The 16,747-nt window shown below is 41.6% G+C and overlaps 1 protein-coding gene across 3 annotated transcripts in view; it reads right to left on the bottom strand.

Moving 5' to 3' along the window:
- Nucleotides 1-2,505: 2,505 nt before the first annotated feature.
- The window catches only part of Kif4a (kinesin family member 4A), a 92,557-nt gene continuing 78,315 nt past the window's right edge, over nt 2,506-16,747 (bottom strand). The window contains exons 25-31 of one of the 3 annotated variants that reach the window (XM_070040260.1): nt 16,584-16,691; nt 15,322-15,399; nt 14,765-14,860; nt 14,049-14,237; nt 4,361-4,477; nt 3,420-3,542; nt 2,506-3,206 (exon numbers count right to left, since the gene is read on the bottom strand). In XM_070040260.1, the coding sequence (XP_069896361.1) occupies nt 3,006-3,206; nt 3,420-3,542; nt 4,361-4,477; nt 14,049-14,237; nt 14,765-14,860; nt 15,322-15,399; nt 16,584-16,691 (912 nt within the window). In that variant the 3' untranslated portion in view covers nt 2,506-3,005. The remainder of the gene's footprint in view (nt 3,207-3,419; nt 3,543-4,360; nt 4,478-14,048; nt 14,238-14,764; nt 14,861-15,321; nt 15,400-16,583; nt 16,692-16,747) is intronic. The other 2 variants (XM_070040261.1, XM_070040262.1) reach the window with 2 other exon arrangements.

Here is a 16,747-nt window from a genome sequence, read left to right as displayed (position 1 = left end):
AGGGAGGGCTAGCGGGTCACCCAGTCCTTAGCAGGCTTCATTCTAGGTAGGTTGTTGTTCAATTTCCTGTTTGGGTTGTGGTGCATTCTACTCTTGATTTTCTAGTTCTTGGAGTGGGTTTGGTAGCTTTTTAAGGGTGGGAATCAACATGAATGCATTTTTGAATCTCGGGGCTTGTGAGCTACCAGGATAGAAATCTACTCAGCAGCTTGTATATATGGCATTGCAGGGCTGGCTCCCTTCTAGTTTAAAAGAAAAAAACACAACAAACGTTTGGTGTTGGTGCTCGAACTCAGGTCTTCACACTTCTGCTTGGCTTTTTTTGCTCCAGGCTAACATTCCACCACTTCAGCCATACCTACACTTCCAGGCTGTTGCTCAAACCATTAACCTCAGATCTCAGCCTCCTGAGTAGCTAGGATTACAGATTTCCAGCTCCCTTCTAGATTTTAAGCAGAGCTGGAAAAACTTCATGCACAATAATGAGCTGTGCAATAGGATGTCACACATTAGACTTGGGTTCATTTCATAGCTCTATTACTCCATAACATGATGACTACATAAATTATTTCTTTGTACCTCAGTGCTGTACTTTGGATCTTAAATGTTCCCCAAAGACTCACATGTTAAGGCTTGGTCCCTAGTCTGTGGTGCTGTATAGTAGGCTGTGGAACCTTTTAACAGGTGCAGCCTGTTAAAGCCTCATCTTCAGCTCATTGGAGTTTACCCTAGAAAGAAGTGGTACTCAAAACCCTTCCCCTTCCTCCTTTTTTGCATCCTGGCCATGAGTGGTTTTGCTCTAGTGTAGGCCTCCATAATGATGTGCTGTTTCACCACAAGCCCCCAAACAGGACCAAAGACTATAAACTGGACCATCCCAAACTGTGTACCAAAATAAATTTATGCCAGTCATAAGTTACCTCAGCTATTAGTGATGTAAACTAACATCCTATTTCCTCCTCTATAAAGTATGGTCTCCTATCTACCTTGAGCATTATTTTGTAAGAAGCAAATAAAATATGGCAGGAAAGTGGAGATGTTCAGTAAAAGTGGTTCCTTCTTCTCAAATCTGGAAGCCAGGCAGGTTCTAGGAGGGCAGGCTACTGGCCTACCAATGTAATTCCAATTTCCTAGGTAAATTGTAGAATAATATGGATATACGCATCATGCTCCATTATTATCGTTCCTCATTTCTCATGTGGCTTCCTTTCCAGTTCAGAGTCAAAGAATGCTCCTAATGATATCTGATCCAGGCAATCCAACTCAGCTTGAACCAGTTACCTTCACCCATCAACTTCCCTTAAGATTAAGGGACGGGAGTCATTTAGGGGAAAATGAGGCAGGATAGCCTAGGGAAAATGAGTCATGGCAACTGGCTGCCAGGGATTCAAAGACTCAAGCTTAAAGCTTGTCCGTCTACTTCAGAACCAAGTCATTTTAGGGGAAATGAAGCAGAACAGACTAGGGAATATAGCAAATATAGTAGATACTCCTTCATGTACTTCCCTTAAGAGTAAGGGAACAAGTCATTTTTGGGGAAATGAAGCAGGATAACTTAAGGAAACTGAGGCCTGGCAACTCAGAAATATGGTATTTAGAAACATAGAAGTGCTATCTTCTGCTTCAGGGAGAGACAACAGGAATGCATTTCTTACCTAAGAACAACTGTCTGACAGGATGTATGAGTTCCTGAGAAAACCTAAGCCACCTGCCCCAAAGTGCAGATAGCAAGGCGCCTCCTTGTCTCAAGGATAAGGATCTGTTTTATGGCAAGATGCATTCTTTCCCGGAAACTCAGAGAATAATGCCAGGTGTGGTTAAAGCAAAGACAAAAATCCCAGCTTTGCATAACTTTGAAGCCGAACCCCCTGCCTTTACCTTAGAAATACCCCTGGAGCTGAAGAGCTTGTGTCTCCTTTAGAATACCCACACTATTTTAGAGTGTGTCCCTGACTTTTCTGCTTGCTTGCTTGCATGGCTGCTTGCTTACTTATTCAATAAAGCTCCACCAAGTTTTCTAACCATGGTGACTTGTCCAGAAATTCTTATTCTGTGGTCAAAGTCAAGGACCCTAAGTGAAGACTGGCATTCTGCCACTTGAGCCACAATTCTACTTCTGTTTTTTTTTTTGGTAGTCTATTGGAGATAAAAGTCTCACAGGGGAAGGGAAGGTGGCTCAGTGGTAGAGTGCTTGCCTTGCATGCATGAGGCCCTGAGTTTGATTCCTCAGCACCACATAAGCAGAAAAGGCTGGAAGTGGTGCTGTAGCTCAAGTGGTAGAGTGCTAGCCTTGAGCTGAAGAGCTGAGGGATAGCACCCAGGCCCAAGGTTCAGGCCCCACGACTGGCAAAAAAAAAAAAAAAAGTCTCACAGGCTTTCCAGCCTTAGCTGGTTTAACTACTATCCTCAGATCTCAGCCTCCTAGCTAGGATTACAGGCATGAGTCATTGGCCTTGGGCTTAAAAGTTTACTTCTTGCTCAAGTTTAGAAGGATCTTTCCAAACAATAGAGGCACTAACGTTTATTTAACATTTTAAAATGTTTCACTTCACTAACAAGACAGACAGATCCTGTACAAGCAGTTAAAATCCAGAGCTAGGGCAGGAAAGATCTTAACCCATTTCACAGGTGGAGTGAGGGAGCTGAGCCAGGCCTTCAGGATAGGTCAGGCTCCTCCACTAGGTGGAGAGAGGAAGCCTCAGCCTCATGGCCATCAGGAGACAGGCTTAATGCTCACAAAGAAAAAAGAGCTAGATACATTGGGAACTGGTTCCTGATGAGTCAATGGGAAGGCCAGTGGTTCTTTCTTCAGTAAGAAAAAAGAAGTTGTCTGGGGTGGGGGCGGGGGGCTGGAGACTAAGGGCCACCATTCCACAAAGGTCCCCTTCTTTTTCAGTAACACTGTCCCTTGCCTCAATCACAAGAAACCAGAAATCCACAAGAATCATGTGACAACCCCTTTTGGCTGGTAGACTGGGGATGGGGTAAAGATGGTAACTACAACTTTAGTGGGCTTCTTCTTCGATAGGGGAACAGCCAGAGAAGAAGCTTGTATTGCTGCCCAGAGCTCGCTTCTTTTTCTTCCCTGGGGCCTTATTTTCTTGGGATACTGTTGCTGTATGTTTCAGTTCTGGGAGGTCAAAGGAGAGAGCAAGGGCAGTCTTGTCTAACAGCATCGGATCCATGTCACATATCTTTTTTAGTATCTAGGAAGGACAAAGAAATTATGATCAGAACAACTCAGCTGAGTCAGTACAAAAGCTCAACATCTTCCCAGTAATAGTGTCCCCTAACATTGCTTCATTAAGAGAAACATTCTAGTCTATGCCCAATTCCCAGTAAACTGGTTATACTTTTCCTTATCCCCTTTCTCTCCTACCAGGCTCTGTCATACCTAATGCAGAGCAGTACCTGCCTACCTTGCTATTGGGGGTAGTGCAGACGGGGTTGAAGAAGCTCATTCCTGGGGTTACCTCTGTGGGATCCTCCAGTTTGAAGGAGCCTTCAGAATCCTGGGTCCTATCAACAGTTCCCAAGCTATCCTGAAAAATTAGGCAGACAGGTGTATTATAAATTCAGCTACCAGAGTTACAGAGTATGTGGGGCTGCTCGTCAGCCAGGGAGGGCCTAGCTCTGGGTGCATGTGAGGCAGCCTAGTTGGAGAGGTCATAGACTTAACAAGCTGTTGTTGAAAGAACAAAGCAATGCTTAGAGGTGGCCTCTGAAGGCAAAAGACTGAGTAGGACAGTGGCACAGGACATATCATGTGGTGACGTTAAACCAGTAGTTTAAAGCAAAGTACAACGAGCTGACTTGCAAGTTGCTGTTCTTTTCAGGGCATGTGTTGTTTCCCTGAATTGTTATTCCTGGAAGCAATATAAAAGAGGATAAGTATAGTGAACTTGGTTCACATCAGTGACTATTAGAAAGACCTCATTCCCATGGAGAGGGTCCAATAACTGTATCAAGATGTTAGTAGGGTTAACTTCCTTTCTGGAAGCTCCCCACCTCCTAAGCATGTGGCTCTTAGAGGTCCAGCTAAGCCTTTGGATTAGTTTAATCCTGTATGCCTATATACCTGTAAATGCCTGTTTTCCTGTTCCTCACTCTTACTCCAGAAATGGCACAGAAGCTTTCCAGCCAAGGCTGGGATGGGGACCCCCAACCTTAAGAGTCTCTTGAGAAAGGATGTGGTTTCTGAAGGGGCTGTGGGCAGGTGAGTAGCAAGAGAGGGCTGAAGGGTGAAATGTATGTTTCTGGATGCAGAGGAAGGAGACTGCAGGTTTCAGGATGGGAAAGCAAATGGTGAAAACCAGTAGGAGGACTGAAGGGATGATGAGGTAAAAAGCACCGATCCTACCTGGCTTTGCTGGCGGTTCCGACACTTTGTGGGGTCACAGCTGCATGTCACGCTACAGTCTGACCTCTGTTTCCTGCACCCACACTGCTTGTTCCCACACCAGCCCTTGCAGGAACACTGTAAAACAGATTTAGAGAAAGACACTTTAAGTGCTTTCCCTTCATTTGCAAGCCTTTTAAAAACAGAATTAAAAAAGGACAGAGCTATCATCTTCATCAAACTCCAGTCTCCTCTGTTTTCATGTAACAATGGTACCATGAACCAGTGGGTTTACTAAGAACAAGTCATGCAAGACAGATCAATTTTCTGTCTTGTAAAGCACATTTAAAGGAAAGGCTCATGAAAAGTCTATGATCAAGGGAAAGAATTGCAGGCTAGATATAAGTACAATGAGGTTTCTCATCACTACATGTAGTTTCTTCATGTCTTCTGTACTTCCATCTAGTTCGTGTTTCTATGTTTTGTCCTAAGTCACTCTGAGATTTGTCCTTGGTACTTTAATTATTGAATACTTTAATGATTCGATAGCACATCACAGTTCTTAGAACACTTTAATACATATAAATATGAAATCTCATTTGTATCTCATAGACCGTCTACAAGGTAGTCATGTTTATCTGCTCTAACAGCAGAAAAAAGCTGGCAGAATTATTAATAGGTAAGATGACAGAATTATAATAAAAAATATTTTGACACAATAGAATTATGGGCTGAAAGAAAAAGGGGACAAATGTACACTTGCTGTTTAGATTCTTCACAAATCAGCTATATAAATATAAAGGAATTATGGCTTAAAAGTAGCTTGTACAGAAAGGGCCTAAGGATTTGAGGTGTCAGCAAGCTCTGAGTCAAGAGTGTGAAATGGCTGTCAAAAAGCAAATGTAAGCCTGGTACTGGTGACTCATGCCTGTAATCTGAGCTACTCAGGAGGCTGATATGTGAGGATGGAGGTTCTGGATAGACAAGGTAGACAAATCTCAGAGACTCTTATATCCAATCAGCTAGCAAAAACAGCCAGAAGTGGATGCATGTCTCAAGTGGTAGAGCATGAGAGTCTAAGTTCAAGCCCTGTAATTGGCACCAAAACAAGACAAACAAAATATTTGGAGTGAATGAACATGGGGATATTTATTTCAGTGGGGGTCAGTTGGCTCTCATTTGAAACAATGCATCCTATATTAGGCCATCATAATTTTTTCATGTTTATATAAGCATACAGTACAATAATAATGAGGAAAACCTCACTCATGCTCAACCCTAATAAGTATACTGCAGATAAACCTAAGGCTTCCTGTTCAAAATTTTATCTAAATGGCATCTTGTTATATGTTGATATATGTAGCTCTAGTTTCATTCACTTTCACATTAAGTACCTGCCACAATTTATCCATTCTCCTGACTGTAATATTTTTCCATTCTCAAAAACAGGTCACAAGAATAATTAGCTAACACTGATGTGTGTCAGGCACTGTTCCAAAGGCTTTCTGTGTATTGAACCCATTTATTCAATATGCTTACTGTGTGTGTGTGTGTGTGTGTGTGTGTATACGCACACATGTGCGTACCAGAATTAGGGCTTGAACTCAGGGCCTTGTGCTCTCACTTGGCTTTCTTTGCACAAGGCCGATCATCTACATTTGAGCCACAGCTCCACTTCTGTATTTTTGGTGGTGAGAGATAAGAGTCCCTCGGATTTGTCTTCCCAGTCTGGCTTTGATCTGATTTTGGCCCCCTGAGTAGCTAGGATTGTAGGTGTGATCCACCAGCGCTTGGCATGAATGTTTTCTTATACACACATGCAGGAGTTCACTGTATATATATGTGATTAATAAAGACATTAAATAGAAAAGAAGTGGGTGATCAGAGTTATAGGAAGCAACGTTACAGGAAAAATAGTGGCATAGATGCAACTGGAGGGAAGGTATGTTTGTGTCTGCATACGATGGGTAAAAGAAGGCTGGATTTGATTAGTATCAACGTGTGGAAAAAACCACAGTGAACCCTATTAATATGTACAATTAATACATTATATTAAAAAAAGAGTAGGGCTCACACCTGTAATAAGAGCTACCGAGGAGGCTGAGCTCTGAGGATCATATTTTGAGGGCAGCCTGGACAGAAAAGTCCCCATGAGACTCTAAACTCCAATTAGCCTCTCAAAACTGGAAGTGGTACTGTGGCACATAGTGGTAGAATGCTAGCCTTGAGCAAAAGAGCTCAGGGACAGTGCCCAGGCCCTAAGTTCAAACCCTATGACTGAATAAATAAACAAAAAGAAAAAAGAAAAAATGGTGGGCTTCATAATTCATTGGGCTTGGGAGAAATTTAGGTGGTTTAGCTCACAGGATGAAAGATTAGAATCAGAAGCCAGGTATTGGTGGCTCACGCCTGTAATCCTAGCTATTCAGGAGGCTGAGATCTTAGGATCATGGTTCAAAGCCAGCCCAGGGAGGAAAGTCCGTGAAACCCTCATCTCCAATAAACCACTAGGAAACCGGAAGTGGCACTGTAGCTCAAGCGGTAGAGCACATTCGCCTTGAGCTGAAGAGCTCAGGGACAGTGCCCAAACCCAGAGTTCAAGCCGGATGATGCCCCCCCCCCCCAAAAAAAAAAAGAATCAGAAGAGACATCAATGACCATGTAAAGTCTGGTTTGATGCCGGAAGTTGCCCTCCAATATGCCTGGTCTGAAACTCTATCCTGAGATGACAGAGTATTTATAGAAGTTCTAATCACAGGACTCAATTCCACTATCTGGAATGAAGTGGGATCAGGTGAACCCCTATTAACATAATAACTACTTAGACCTTATGCATACTCTCCAGTTCCCTTTGTACAAATCCTTTCAAAGCTAAAGATAGCTTACCTCTCTCTGCTGGTTCACTACATGATGTGGTTCCTGAGATCTTAATCATTTTGACTATACAACAATTTGCCAAGGCTCATCTTAAATTATGAGATCTAGAAATGAGTACAACTCCCTTAATGTGGTGTGGCCATTGTGAAGTGGATTGTGATAAATGCCTCTTTTGTTACAAATCCAAAGTCTGGTTAATAAGGCCTAAAATCACAGTTGCCTTTTTTTGGGTCACATTCTGAGTTTACAATAAAAATGGAAGCCCTTAAGTATTTTTCATATGAGAATCATCACCTATTTCATGTAGTAGTTATGAATGTATAGTATAACATCTTTTTCGGTAATTATGACGATACTGTTATTTTTGTAAAAATTTGAAAGTCAAACATGATTTATTTGGTGCCAGTCCTGGGGCTTGACTGAACTCAGGGTTCAAGCACTGTCCCTGAGCTTTTTATTCAAGGTTGGCACTCTACCACTTGAGCTACAACTCTACTTCTGGCTTTTGGTAATTAATTGGAGGTAAGAGTCTTACTGACTTTCCTGTCCTGCTGTCTTTGGACTGTGATCCTCAGATCTCAGCCTTATGAGTAGCTAAGATTACAGGATGAGCCATTGGCACCTGGCCAAACATGATTTTTAATCATGACATATATCATTTTATCGTGTGGACGTATCCGTGTACTTAACCACTTCCCTAAAGTGAAATATCAATAGCTAAAGTTTTGAAATTGTTCACTATTTAAAATCATGTTTCAATGAATATCCTTGTACATAAATAGAACTTTACTATGACCGACAAATCCTACATGATCTGCCCAAATATTCCTACTTTCCCATCCTATTTCTAGCCACAATGGCGTTTTTAGCTGCTCCTTGAGACACCAAGCTCATTCCTGTGTATTTATTGTTATTCTTCTGTTTTTTTTTTTTTTTGTTTCTGAGATAGGATGTAGCTAGGTGACCATAAACTTGCAATCTTCCCGCCTCAAAATCCTGAGTGCTAGGATTGTAGGTTTGTCCCACCAGGTTGGACTGTTCCTTTTTCCTAAAATGTTCCTCTTATGACTCTTTTCCTAACTTGTTCCTTTTTTCAGATATCATGCTATTTCCTAATTACTCTTCCCCTCCGCCCCATCATTTTGTATGGGACATCACTGTAGTTTCATTTCTATTTTTTAATATTGCCATTAAAAATTGTTTTATTTGTTTTTCTGGTTACTGTGTCTCTCTTGCAATAAGAATGTATTTCATGTCTTATTTGTTGGATTATCAGCATGCATAAATAGTACTCATTCCTGGCACACAGGTACTCAGAAAAGATTTGGGAATGTGGCTTAGTGTTAGAGTGCTTGCCTAACACACATGAAGCCCTGGGTTTGATTTCTCAGTACCAATAAACAGAAAAAGCCAGAAGTGGTGCTGTGGTTCAAATGGTAGAGTGTTAGCTTTGAGCAAAAGAAGTTCAGGGACAGTGTCCAGGCCCTGAGTTCAAGCCCCAGGACTGGCAATAAAAAAAAAAAAGATTTGTGGAATGAATACTCTATTTACATAGTAATCACCATTTCCTTAGTATAAATTACTATATGTATCTAGGGAGAAGGATAGGAACTTTTTAAAAGTATATGTGCTATTGTGGTGAGTGTGATAGGCACACTTTAAGGCTTTTGACAATATGTTAAAGTTACCTTCCAGAAAGGAATATCGACTCATACATCTAAGAGCAAGAGAAAAAAATATCTATTTTAGTTACCTTTGTCAACACTAGGTGTTAAAAGGATAATTAAAAAAAAATCCCGGACTGGGAAGGTGGCTCAGTGGTAAAGCGCTTGCCTTGCATGCCTGAGGCCCTGGGTTCGATTCCTCAGCACCACATAAGCAAAAAGAAAAAAGCCGGAAGTGGTGCTGTGGCTCAAGTGGTAGAGCACTAGCCTTGAGCTGAAGAGCTGAGGGACAGTGCCCAGGCCCAGAGTTCAGGCTCCACGACCGGACCCAAAAAAAAAAAAAAAAAAAAAAATCCCTTTTCTGCTTTGAATAGGACAGAGAAAAAGACAAGTTCTTTTTTTTTGTATCACTCCTGGGACTTAAACTCATGGCCAGGAGCTGTTCCTGAGCTTCATGCTCAAGGCTAGTTGTCTACCACTTTGAGCTACAGCTCAATTTCCGGCTTTTTGATAGTTAATTGGAGATAAGAGTCTCATGAACTTTTCTGTTCAGGCTGGTTTTGAACCTGAATCCTCAGATCTCGGCCTTCTGAGTAGTTAGGATTACAGGCATGAGCCCCCAGTGTCCTGCTAAAAAACAGAGTTCTATGACGTCCTAGAGACACCTCACCAGGATGTCACTGATCCCCTGATTGTAACAACCTGGGTTTGGACCTGCTCCATTTACAAATCACCTAAATGCTTCAAAAATACTGTTCCCATGTCCAGTTTCTCTATTTTATGCAAAAGGACAATATGGAAACAATCTGAGGGCTGTCATAAAGAATGATTAGACTTTCTATAACCAAGACACTTTGGGACCTTGAGACAATATTTTTCAGTTAACCAAGGAGCACCTTTCTATCAATTGGTACCTCACAATGAGCCATTTTGTGAGACTGTGTCCCCTTACTCCAGTATTGGAGCAAACAGGCTAGGCAAATACTTGGTAACGGTAGTGCAGAACAGGCATTACACACATGACAGATGCAGTCACATGGATGTCATGCTCAGGACCTACAACTGCATCCTATTTTCTCATTTCAGGAAGGAGATGGGAATGTTAGAGAGGGACCATGATTGTAACACAGTCATAAACTACACACACACACACACACACACACACACACACACACACACACACATCCATGTGGGATGTGCTCACACATGTGTGCACATGTGTGAATCACAACTGCTGCCAAGACACTGTAGGGTACAAAGCACATCTGAAAGATCCCTAGGGATCTCTTAAGCCCATGGATCTCAACGTTGGCTGCAATAAGATATCTCTGGAGAGCTTTTCTAAAAGGTTAAGTCCTTCTTCAGTTCAATTAAATAAGAATATTTGGAGATGAGGACCCAGGCTTCTTAAATTTAAAAGCTCCCTCTGGGATTCCAATGTACAGCTAGGGTTGAAAACAATTGCTTTGGAGTCTATAGTTCTACTAGCACTAAAGTTCATTGTTATATTGTATGTTAAAACCAGGCACCAGTGGTTCAGACCTCTATTCCTAGTTACGAAGGAGGCTGAAATCTGAGGATTCCAGTTTGAAAGAAAGTCCTCGAGACTCTTATCTTCAATTAACTACTTGTACCTTGAGTACAAAAAGCTCAGGGACAATGCCTAGGCCAAGTTAAAACCCTGGGACCAGCACAAAAACAAAACAAAACAAACAAAAAAACCGCCAATACACATGCAAAAAGGAAGCTAACATCTGGTCAATACTTGAACTTAGAGAATATCAGGTTAGGAATTAGATTTGACCTGATCTTGGACAAGTCACTTCATCCAAGCTCATCTCTACTTCTTCATCAGTGAGAGAGAATGTCTTCTTCCTTTTTGTTGTGGCACAGGTAACCAATGAGTGTATTTCTTAAATGCTTACAGTGCTTTACTAACCATCTGCATGATATTTTACCCTTCACAAAGTGCTTTTACATCTATTCTTCCTTTTAACTTCTCAGGTAATATATAATGCCTTATAAAGGGAGTATCATTAAGAGCCGTTTGTATATTGATTATTACTTTGATAAAGGACATTAGCACTGGAATGGATCTTATACATTTATTTTAGTCTAGTCCCTTCATTGTATAACATTTATTTTAGTCTAAACCCTTCACTGTATAGATGAGGAATCTGACGTCAGGGAGTTGAAACAACTTCCTCAAGGTCATCCAATGAACAATTGGCAAGTCAAGACTAGAACCTATGTCTGTATGGATTATAAGTTGTTCCTTTTTTCTACTAATAGCATATGACCGACTACTCCTTACATCTCCTTAGCACAAGCAGGAAATGTGGTTGAGGGTGCCATTATCTTTGTACAAGTTGTCATTTTTGTGTTGCCCCAGACTCCTGGATAACCTAGGACTAATACCAGCTATCCCAGGCTGGGTTGCAGCAATAATAAAAAAAGATGGCCGACTTCATGCACAGTTAATGCAAGCAGTCTAATCAAGTGTTGTCACCTCATCCACACATTTCGAGGTTACTACAGGAAAAACAAGATTTTAAGTCAGCTTGCTCCCCATAAATCCCAGTTATATTCCCTCCAAATTATAAAGCCAGGGCAAAAATCCTAGGCAACAATCCCACTCACTACTTTAAAAGGATCAATCATTCATGACAGCTATCATTTACTTTCAATAGTTGCTATTTTTCAAATTCTCCCTTTTCCTAATAAATATATTAAACTTTTTTCAGGGACAAGTATATGCATATCTGCTTTGTTCCTTTCCAGAGGATTTAGATCTTTTCCTATTTGTTTCTGTGTATACTTCTCAGCTTTGGCTCCTGTTATTTAAATGACTTTTTAATCTATATCAAAAGTTCATGATGTGTAATATATATATATAAATACATATATATACATACACTTAAAATAAGTTCATGCTGCAGAGTGCCAGTGAATCTTGCTGTAATCCTAGCTACTCAGGAGGTTGAGATCTGAAGATCATGGTTTAAACCAGTCTAGGCAGAAAAGTCCCAGACTCTTCAATTAACCAGCAAAAAGCTGGAAGTACAGCTATGGCTCAACTGGTAGAGAACCATCTTTAAGTAAAAAAGCTAAGGGGCAACACTCAGGCTCTGAATTCAAGCCCCATTATTGGCATCAAAAGAAAAAAGAGCTCATGCTCTCCACTTCAACCATAGCACTGTCCATATCTGTTTATGGAGCAAATGGAAAACAGACATGTTCTGCCTCATTTTCCCTAAGCTCCTGCCCTCTGTTCTCCTACCACCTTCAAACCATTTCCAATATGCTATTCATTGTGCTGTAAAAGTTCTTCCTATTATTCTCTTTATTTCCCTTTCCATCTCATTATGCAGCAATAATCACCTGTTGTAATGGCATCTTCCTAAAGGATACCTAATTTGGCTTTGAATATGCTTTTTTTTTTGGTAAGCCAAGGGACTTGAGCTCAAGGGTTTTTTGTTTTTGTTTTTGTCAGTCATGGGGCCCGAACTCTGGGCCTGGGGGCTGTCCCTCAGCAATTCAGCTCAAGGAGAGTGCTCTACCACTTGAGCCACAACACCACTTTTGGCTTTTGGCTTTTTCTGCTTATGTGGTGCTGAGGAATCGAACCTAGGGCTTCATGCATGCAAGGCAAGCACTCTACCACTGAACCATCTTCCCAGCCCCTGAACTCAGGGTTTGAGTGCTATCCTTGAGCTATTTTTCTCAAGGCTAGCACTCTACCACTTTGTGGCCACAGCTCAACTTCCAATTTTCTGGTGGTTTACTGGAGATAAGAATCTCAGACTTTTCTGCCTGGGCTGGCTTTGAACCACTACCCTCAGATCTTAGCCTCCAGGGTAGCTAAGATTACAGGCAGGAGACTCCAACACTTGGCATTATGCTGAGGTTCCCTGCCCCCATTTTTTCTCATTAAATTATAAGTGCTCTGAGGCCAAGAAGGAGTTCCTGCTCCTACCCGGAGCTCAAGGAATGCTGTAATCTGGAGGGCTCGGCAGACTAAATCACACCACAAACTTTTCTTCCCTTAAAACTGCTTTGTTCTGGTGTTTGGCTTCACAAGGCTCAGTTCCCTCACATCCTTCACTATCAGCTAATCAAATCAAGGAAGTTTTTGGAGGCCAGTTAAGGTAATTTGTGACCTGTTCTGTGAAAGTGGAATGTTGCTGCAGGGCATAATTGGGCTGCTGGTGGTGGTGAACTTTGGTGCCCCTCAAGTTAATGTTTTAACATAAACTATTCCTGTTTGATAATTATATAAGACTAGCATTGTGTAACTAAATAAAGCATGGTTTACAGTCAGATTGTTCTCAACCATGAGGTGTTTGATCTTTTTTCTTTTTCTTTCTTTCTTTTTTGTGCTGGTACTGCGGTTTAAACTCAGGGCTTTGAACTCTAGCTTAAACTTGGCTTTTTCTGCTCAAGGATGGTGATCTACTATTTGAGCCACAGCTCTACTTCCAGCTTTTTGCTGGTTAACTGGAAAAAAAGAGTCTCAGAACTTTTCTGTCCAGAGTGGCTTGAAATCTCAGATCTCAACCTCCTGAGTAGCCAGGATTACAGGCATGAGTCACTAGCGCCCAGTAGGTATTTGGTCTTAGTTTTTTTCCTCTACACCTTTCTTTGCCCCTTAGCCTAGTGAGCAAATACAACTCTAATAGCTAAGGAAATGAAGCACCTACAAAGCTTCTAGTCTGACTACAATTTGGTGGAAATAAACTGGGCTTGGAGTCAGAATATTCAACTTGAAATCCTGATTGTCACTTGTTTTTATGACCTTGGGCAAGGTTATTTCCTTTCTGGATCTGACATCTAACTATAAAATGCAGAAGCAAATATCTCACTGGAATTCTGATGATGATTAAAAGATTACATGTATGAGAATGTTTTGTACACTATAAACTGCTATAAAAATATGAAGGATTGTTAGGGTCACTTTGGATCAGCTTCCATGTATGGTACAGAACACTACGTACGTATTCAGACTAGCTGGCCCCAACCTCCTTCTCCCCCACTTGGTAGAGGCAGTGTGCCTCTGAAGAGTATCCAAGAGGCTGAGATGCAGGCTAGGGTACTGCATATTCCTGGATTCAGAAAGCTATACACTGACAGTTTACAAAACCCTTGGGAGAGTTAGAGATAGTTCCTACCCCTTGGATGGTCTTCTTGGACACCTTAACTAATTTTGTTGGTTTCCATTCCTCATCATCCCTATCATCACTGTCACCATCATCACCACCATTCTCATGTTCATTCACTGACTGCTCTGAAGAACACTGTAGATCCTCGATGTCCATACTTTGGTCCAGGAACTTTTCTTTAACACGGGAAGGTTTTGGCTAAGAAGAGAAGTTTTAAGTGGCTTTTTAATAAAAATGAAAAAAAAAATCCAACAACATGACATCCTATCTTCCTAGTAGCTGCTGCCAGCTGCATTTCTTAGAACAGAGATTTCAGACTCATTAAATATACTTCACTTGGCTTTACCAATCAAAGGCCTTTGGCCTTGCAGAATCTTTGAGGAGACAGAAAGCAGACATTGATCAATCTGAAGGAGGAAGGGAGGAACTCATGATATGTCATGACATGAAGAGATAAGTGTCTCTGGATGGACAGCTGAACATTTGTTCAATGCTCTTACTCCTCCTAACTCCTCAGTAGTGTTATATAATGTCAATGTACAGTGAAGAGTAACTAAGTCTTCTGAGGAAGTAGAATGGCTATTTTCCTTGGGATTGTATTATAGCTCTATTGGAGATGCCGAAATAGTAGAATTTGGGGACTTTAATTTTTAGCCTCTCATAACAGGTGATTTTTAGCATACTTACCCCAAACCTGGGCTATGCAAAGGCACTGAACATTTTACCTTAGGTGGCATATACTCAAAGGAAGAGTCTGGAGATTGGTGGATATCCTTACGCTGAGGGTTCTGGTTGCTGGCTACTTGGAAGAGGGCCAGTTTCTATTTGAAAAGGAGAGAGGGTGACATTGTTCAAAAAGAAATGTACACTTTACTTGATGTATGTAACTGTAATCCCTCTGTACATCATCTTTATAATAATAATAAAAAACTATTTCTGAAAAATAGGAGAGACAAAATGTATGATATAGGCAGTTTGGGGGAGTGTTTGTGATAAGTCATAAAAATTCTTAGACCTAGGCTAGCTCCACTGTAAGCCACAGTGAAGTGAGACAGGGTTGTAGTAGAGTAGGTTGAAGGACTCATATTCTAAGATCAGATAAGAATCAGGAAAGGGCATATTTTTTAAAAACCTGTATTTTTAGACCATCAAACTGAGGGTTACTCTCAAGTGCCAAGCTCAGTGGCAGCAAAGTCTCTCAGCAGTTATCAGGAAAGAGAGAGAGCACGCATGTATGAGAGACAGAGACTGTAGATACAGAGAGACAGAGAGACTATATTACCTGCTTGAGGATTTCATTTTCTTCAAGAAGCTGATGGTTTTGCTCACACAAGTCTTGCATCTTCCTAAGCTCCTCATCCTGTTTCCAAGAGAGTGCAATGATAGGTGGGGTTATTTTTGGGCATTCCATGTGGGTTACCAAACAACTCCCATAGATGAAAACATGCTGCTGCCAAGTTGCTGGCAGTAGATGATTTTTGCACAGCAGGCATTGGCACACGAAAAAATGTCTTATTCCCAGTTCCCAGGTGCCCTGAATGTTCCAGGGCTTCCTTGAAGCCCTGACCACACCAGTAGGAACCATGGGCCGTCCAATAGCCTTCCTTATTCCCTCTCTTTTTGGGGGGGGGGTCCGGTCGTGGGGCCTGAACTCTGGGCCTGGGCGCTGTTCCTCAGCTCTTCAGCTCAAGGCTAGCGCTCTACCACTTGAGCCACAGCGCCACTTCCGGCTTTTTTCTTTTTCCTTATGTGGTGCTGAGGAATTGAACCCAGGGCCTCATGCATGCAAGGCAAGTGCTCTACCACTGAGCCACCTTCCCAGCCCCCTAGCCTTCCTTATTCTTTCCCATTCTCTAAGGCTTCTTCACCCATATTCACAACAGGATGTCAATTCAGAAACACACAGAAGTCAGCCCATCTCTTGAAGTCTACAGATGCTTCGGCTCACCCTTCCAAACAGAGCAGACAGTGTCTGATTAAATTTCCCAGCACTTAAAACAACTGGATTCATATATACAACTATAACTAAGTTTATGGGTTATGTCTTAGGTGGGAGATGGCGAAGGAAACACTAAAAGGGGAAGTGCAGGAAAAAGATTCTGAGCTGGATTAAAATAGTGCTTCAACATGCTACTAAAGGGTGTGGTGTTCTAGAAGAAATTCAGACTCTAGGCATTTTACAAACATGTCAGGTCTCAGCTTAAGAACTAGCTCAGGAAGATTCAGTTGCACAACCCTAGGATTCTAACTACTATATGACTTCACTACGACAATTATTCAGAGCTCAAAGTGGATACAGAAAAACCAGGAAGCCTCAAAGTCTAGTAGAGTATGTACTGGCCATTCTGGTAGCAAAACTAAGGTTACTACACTCTGCTTACCTCTAACCTGATCAAATAGGGCAAAAAGCAGTAAACGCTACCATTATAAGCATTTCTTCAGTAGTTAATTATGTTCTGCTGCAAATACAATGATGTCAATGAGACAGAATTGTCAACGAGGTGCTTGAAGCCTGTCTGGGAGAACTCTTCCTCTTTCTCATACCTGACATTGCAGTCTACACAGGAGCTGCTGTTCCTTTCCACTAACTGACTCCTCCAGCTGCTTCTCTGCCATTTGACTTTCCCGCAGCTGGCTGAGCAGGTACAGCATCTAGAGAGAGACACAAAAAGAAGGGGAGAAAGGAACTTCGACCTAGTTCACATAGG

The sequence above is a fragment of the Dipodomys merriami genome, unplaced genomic scaffold (assembly GCF_024711535.1).
Source record: "Dipodomys merriami isolate MVZ:Mamm:240054 unplaced genomic scaffold, mDipMer1.0.p SCAF_3, whole genome shotgun sequence".
NCBI lineage: Eukaryota > Metazoa > Chordata > Mammalia > Rodentia > Heteromyidae > Dipodomys > Dipodomys merriami.
Note: the sequence above shows the minus strand (reverse complement) of the source record. Positions and strands in the feature narration are given on the sequence as shown.